This window comes from Euprymna scolopes, chromosome 31 (assembly GCF_053919585.1).
Source record: "Euprymna scolopes isolate OS-2025 chromosome 31, ASM5391958v1, whole genome shotgun sequence".
NCBI classification, from domain to species: domain Eukaryota; kingdom Metazoa; phylum Mollusca; class Cephalopoda; order Sepiida; family Sepiolidae; genus Euprymna; species Euprymna scolopes.
Genome location: NC_136512.1, coordinates 35,744,804 through 35,751,691, shown reverse-complemented (window position 1 = coordinate 35,751,691; position 6,888 = coordinate 35,744,804). Strand labels below are relative to the sequence as shown.

The 6,888-nt window shown below is 36.0% G+C and overlaps 1 protein-coding gene across 1 annotated transcript in view; it reads left to right on the top strand.

Moving 5' to 3' along the window:
• The first annotated feature begins 3,681 nt into the window (after positions 1–3,681).
• The window catches only part of LOC145255690 (ceramide glucosyltransferase-like), a 320,637-nt gene continuing 317,430 nt past the window's right edge, over positions 3,682–6,888 (top strand). Inside the window, exon 1 of the mRNA XM_080114256.1 lies at positions 3,682–4,127. Coding sequence (XP_079970382.1) covers positions 4,030–4,127 — 98 coding nt within the window. The 5' untranslated portion in view covers positions 3,682–4,029. The remainder of the gene's footprint in view (positions 4,128–6,888) is intronic.

Here is a 6,888-nt window from a genome sequence, read left to right as displayed (position 1 = left end):
CCCCTAAATTCAAATATGTTTCTTCGCCGGACAATCCAGCGGATCTTCTAAGCAGAGGCATTACTACCGCTAAGTTCGAACAATTGTTAAAATTTTGGATCTGCGGACCAGATTGGCTTAATCAAGTTAATATCCGCTGGCCCATATCTCCCTTACCCTGTTTTAATGACATTAACAAAAAAATTGTAACATGTATGTTCTCGGATGAAGCTGATTCAAATGAGAGTCGTTTACTAATTTAAATATCTGATTTCTTCACATTAACTAACGCGATTATTGTCTTAGAAAAAGTTTTTAGATTCGGTGACAAATTACGACACCGAAAGATTGACACCGTTAAAAGAGCCAAATAGTTGCTTTTTTTCTCATATGCAAAATGAAACTTTTCCCTCGGAATTGGCTTATTTGAAGCAACCCACAAATAACGTTGCACCCCCAAGGTTGACGGCCCTTGGCTTATTTCTAGATAAGGATGGACTGATGCGGACCCAAGGATGCATTCAGAACTCCGATGTTTTTCCATATGATGTAAAATTCCCTGTACTGTTAGGAAAAAATAGTCACCTGACCAAATTGGTCATTATTGAATCTCACTTGAATTGTTGTCATATGGGAGCAAATTCTACCCTTAGCAAATTAAGGCTATCCGGTTTTTGGCTCCCTCAGGGGAGACAGGTGGTGAAATCTGTTCTCCGTAGCTTTATCATATGTAAAAGAATCAATACCGTACCATACAAGGCTCCCTCCAGGTCTCAACTGCCCTCTTATAAGGTAAATTTTGTCTGGCCCTTCAAATATGTGGGTGTGGACTTTACTGGACATTTTTTTTGTCAAAAATAATAATCAGGATGTAAAAATGTACATCCTACTGTTTACTTGTATGAGTTTACGTGCTATACATCTGGAATTACCGATAGACATGAGCACATGCTCTTTCTTATTAGCTTTTATTGGTTCACCAACTTATTTGGTGTGCCCACCCATATGTATTCCGACAATGCTAAATCATTCTTGGCGTCGGGTATTATATTGTCAGACATACTTGTCTCTGACGAATTTAAAGAACATTTCAAATCAACTACTATTGTTCATTATGCCATTCCCCTTTACTCTGCTTGGCATGGTGGAGCATGGGAAAGATTGATTAAGACTGTTAAACAATGTCTGTCAAAGTTGTTGGGCAGGAGGAAAGTCGGTTATTTCGATTTCCTAACTACCCTTTCGGACGTTCAAAAGGTCATAAATGATAGGCCACTAATATTTATTTCAGCTTCAGATAGAAGCCTTGATATTTTGACCCCCAATCATTTTTTTCAGACGGGATATCACCCCCGCCTGCTTATCAATAATTGTGGTTCAGAGGATCTTTCTCCAGAACCTCTCAATAAAAATACGCTCTTGAACTGAGGGATGAATTCGTCAGTAAATTTAGACGTATTTGGCACAATGACTACTTGCTCTCAATTAGAGAAGTAGATGCCAACATTAAAGATCACGGCCCCCCCTTCCCCGAAGGTCTCGTAGGGTGAAATTGTTCTTATCAAATCTCCGAATAAGTCCTGACCTTTCTAGGGTTTGGGCAAGGTAATAAAATTATTGGTTGGTAATGACCATAAGGTCTGCTCGGCTTCAGTTTTGAAGTTCATTCTTTAAAAAATATTTATCCCCTAGAGGTAAAACACAATTCTGAATCTGCAATAGCAGAATTTATGGAATAAGGCGGCCCCTTCTTCTGTCCTACATGTTCGATCACCAATGATGGAACAACACCTATGGTGTGTTGCGACTCATGCGATAATTGATATCATTTCAGTTGTGTTGAGTTTGACCAGCGGGACACCGTAGGTGAGTGAGTGTGTCTGAGTTGTACGGACAAAATGTCAAATTAATTCTTAGGTTCTATTATCAGGGTTGCCAACTCAATTTAAAGTCACTTTTTCTTATCATTGATAATTTCTCCAGTTAGACTAGAATGACTTGTTATAATTTTGAATTTGGCAGCAGACACACATTGAATTCATTGCTATTATTTGTATTAATGTTAAGTTCCTCAGTACAAATTTCTTACCCGTCACTTATTGACAGTTTTTTAAAAGTACATCATTATCTTGTTTAAAAAGTAATGATTATCCATTACTTTTTCTTCCTTTCCTTGGCAGTTTGTAAAAAATTCTGTAGAAATAAGCAAGCTTTTTATTGGACAGTTTATCCGCCCACAGATTTATTTTAACTAATCAAATTGCATGTTATAACTAACAGCTGAGAATGTTCTCAGCGCCAAATTCTTTTTCAGATCAGAATCCAGAAAGATGTAGCGTTGGAAACATGTGGATTCTCACTCGAATCGAAAATACTTTGCTGCTTCAAGACGTTTTAAATGCCTAAACATGGAGCAGAAGATTATCATTGCAATTACCAATGCCCTTAAGTAGGGCAAATTTATATCTGCACGCTTGTGTTACAATTTAATGTCTGTCAAGACGAAAATAAGGTCTATGGTTTTACCTGCCTTGTCCACCATTTGGACTGATTCTACAAGGACTCCTCCTGTATGTCCAGCTAGCAGCATCCATCGTGGGAGACACCTCTACATCTCCAACCTGTGCATTTCTTTGTCAGCGGGAATTTCAACCCAGCCTTTATCAAAGACGAACTATTATTCCCTTCAGGAATGTTACCAGCCCAATAATGGCAGATAACTGAAGATAATGCATCTTTTGTAACATGGACCTTTTTTACTTTAATAAAATTTACGCTGAAGTTTTAAGGTGAGCTTGTTGTAATTTCTGTTTGGTTTTCTTCCATTTTGGCGAGGGAAAAACCCTTGTGAGAGAAATCTCACAATAGATAGATAGATAGATAGATAGATAGATAGATAGATAGATAGATAGATGGGAAGAGCTAATTATAAATCCGAAAGGAAAGAGAGATAATATCTGTTTACTTGTCTTTCCACGATGATCAGCTTTTAATGTATGCAATAACCAGTTCCTCAAAAAAGAGCACTCTGGATTAGGGCAAAAATAAAAACGTCTTTTCGATGAAAAGGTAAACGCTACTTATTGCTGTTTAGAGAGAGAGAGAGAGAGAGAGAGAGAGAGAGAGAGAGAGAGAGAGAGAGAGAGAGAGAGAGAGAGAGAGAGAGAGAGAGAATGTGTGTGTGTTTGTTTGTAGCCGATGGTAAAGAGAAGAGAGAGAGAGAGAGAGAGAGAGAGAGAGAGACAAAGACACGGAGACAATTAAACTAGAGAACGTAAGTAAACGTATAGGTGTATAGATCAGAGAGTAGTAAATGTAAGAGAAAGAAGGGAGTCAATATTATAGAAAGAGAGAGGGGGTAGAGAGTAGAGAAAGAGAAAATGCCTTATTAAAGAAAGAGAGAGCGCGAATGCCGGCAATTCAGCTAGAGAGAGATAGGAAGAGTGAACGGGAGTGACAGAGAAAGAGAGGCAGAGATCGGGGAAAGCACAGTGAGAGAAAGAGTATGGACTCGAGAGAGAAAATGCCTTGCAAAGAAAGTGTGAACGTGTGTGCCGGCTTCAACTAGACTGGGAGTGTGTATCTAAGAGAGGGAGGGAGCAAGAGTGTGTGTGAGAGAGAGGGGGAGGAAGCGAGAGTATGTATGTATGTGTGTGTGTGTGTGAGAGAGAGAGAGAGAGAGAGGGATAGTGAAAGAGGGGATAGTTCCGGTGACGCATGCGCAGTAGGAGAGAGAGGAGCGCGCTGTGTGTGTGCGTGTGTGTGTGTCAGTCTCTGTTTGTTAAGAACGTCTCGGCACGGTCACTTCAGTTTGGCCTTCCCCCTCTCGTCAAACTAAGTGACAATAATAAGAACTGGACTGTGAAGGCCGAGAAGAGACATCCCTATTTACCTCATCTTTCTAAACACATATATATTTGGTTATTATATATATATATATATAAAAAAATCTAAATAAGATAGAGAAGAAAAATTGGAAGAGCCGGGTTTTTCTTACCATTATTTCCACCTTTTTTTCTTTCTCTCTCAAGACATCGCCAACATGTCGAGATGACCATAGTCCATATTGTTATTACAGGGTTATCTGTCATCACCCTTTGTGGATGGTGCTTCGTCTGGTTAATTCACTTGTTCGCTTTAATTTACGGGTAAGTAATTCCTTTACTCTGTCCAATTATTACATACAAACACATTATTAGTATCCATTAAGATAAATAATTATCCCTTCACGTAATATCTTCCTGTACTTTGCATCTCTGTTACCGCACTGAAATAATGTTATTATTTAGAAACTCATTCTTAACATGGGGATGGGGAGGGGGGAAAGTGTTTTAAAACTGTTTTGTACTTTCACTTAACAATTTAATAAACAAAAAAAATAACGTAAAAATTGAATTTAATTTGAAAATACTATTACAAAAATACAGTGCGGTACAGTATAGACGCACCACACCAAGCACCTATTTTTCTTTATCTAGCTTAGGTGCTTATATAGATCGTCCCCCATGGTTCCCCATATTGGCTCTGTAAAATGTGGCAAAGAGTTACAACAGCCGAGGGGCAACCAAACAAAATTAAACTCGAGTTCCGGAAACACACACCACTGTATTTATTGCATTTATTTTATTTATATATTCTTACGTATGTTGCATTATATTTTTGGTATTTTTATAGAAACGCTCCTGTCATGAAAGTAATTTTTGCATTTGTTTTTGTTAAGGGGTAACCAGTGATAAAATTACCGTATTATTTGTGTAAATATTTTCGTTTTAGTTATTTTTCTAATCATTGCTTTCTAGTGTTCTTTTAATACCACAATTTGGTACTCCTGCAGAGAGTGATCCCCGCTGAAATAGTAACGTTATTATTTAAAAAGTCATTCTTAACATAGGGAGAGGAAGGTGTTTTGTACCTATTCTGTACTTTAACCTTACAATTGAATAAAAAAAAACATAAAACTTTATTTAAACGTGGAAATACGATTTAAAAAATAGTGCGGATCACTCTGCATTAGCACCCACAATTTATCAAAACAAAAATTACTTGCGTTAATGAAAAAAGCATGACACTAGAAAAGAAGGTACTTGTGCAGTTTAATAGTCCTAAGTAAATTTAGAAACTCCTAAAATTAACTAAGTTAAAACACACAAATCTCATCCAGGTCTGTAAGGTCTTTAGTGACTTTTATTTTTTATATTTTGCTCTTTTTCGTTTTGTTGTCTATACTACAAAATGCTTTCATTTTTATGTTAAATTTACTTGCCTTCCCACGAGGGCAGAGTTAGACACAAGGTCGGTTTTTAATGTAGGGAAAATCTACATCCCCAAAAGGAGAAGAGGAGTACTCTGGATGCTTGTTAAATTGATAGGTGAAAGTACAGAATAGTTAACGATCGCTTATGAATGGTTTTCTAAATAATGATTTTTTTTTTAATTTAAATTATTTATTTTACAAAAATAAGTAATTAGAAATCCATTCTTAACATGGGGAAAGAGTGCTTTAACTATTCTGTACTTTCCTCTAACAGTTAAATACACTTGGGGAAACTGAGACTCACCGGGAGTTATATTACAGATCAAGTTTTAATATCAAGAACTGAATCTATCAGAACACCGTTTGCTGCTGACTTTGAGTCGCTTACTTTACTTTCTTGTACAAAACGTTACTATAATTAGAAACATCGGTATGGGTACTAGTGCAGAGAGTGATCCGGACGTAAATAACATTATTTAAAAAGCCATTCTTAACGGGGGGGGGTGTTTTGTACCTATTCTATACTTCAACCTTACAATTGAATAAAAAAACATATCATAAAACTTTAATTAAACTTGGAAATACGGTTTAAAAAAATAGCGCGGATCAGTAAGTGCATTAGCACCTCGATATGAAATTTCGCCATCACCGTGAATGTTTTTATCACGTGCTTGTTTTTGACGCAAACTTATAGTTGTTGTTTTTTTTTTTTTATCAGTTTCGAATCTTATATGAAATCTTTTTCATTAATAAGATTTCAAATAATATAAATCGATTAAAAAAATTTTTCATACAAAAACTGGTCAAATTGAAATTTCCCACTATGCCTGCCAAATTTTAAGTTATATTTCAACCGGTGTTAACGAAAAAAAAATCTGAATATATTTTTGTCTTGTCCACTTTTGGCGGACTTGCATTTTTCTTAGTTTCACTTATAGTATATAAATAATTCAATTATATATATTTTTACGAAAACCAAATCCTTTGTTCATTTGTTTTTTTTTTGTTTTTTTATGTATGTCAGAAATATGCGCGTGCTTGCATGTGCAACTGCAACAATGGCCACCCACCGCTTATAACATAAGGAATTACATTGCTTTATATCCGGAAAACTTATATGCGGAAAATGTAAATGCGATATGTTTCAGCATACACGAAAACCTTAAGTTGTCATTTTAAAGGCGATTGTTAAGGTGGAAAGTAAGTAAAAATGTACCCACTACTTCCGTCTTTGTTTACACTCTTCGTCAGCTGGTCGCACCAATCACCATTAGTGTCCCGGAAACATCACTTCTGATTAAAGTCTACCAGCTTTAAAATATAAAAATGAACTTTTTTTTTTTTTCAGAATAACAGAATATTTTAAAACTGATAAATATTAATCAGAAGTAACTTTTAGGACATACATCATATCACTAGCAGACGAAGAATGTAAACACAGAAAGTGTTTTCAAAACTCTAAATAAAATTGAGGAGTACCAACATTGTTTCTCACTTAAATTAAAGCATCTAAAATCCCATTAAAAATATTACAAAGTTAAATCTAGTAGAATGCATTTTTGTTTCTTAGACAAGCCAGCCATTTTAATTTTTAATAGTTGAAACAAAATGGAAAACTCCCGGCTAACGGTGGGTACTACTGGGTAGGTACAGCT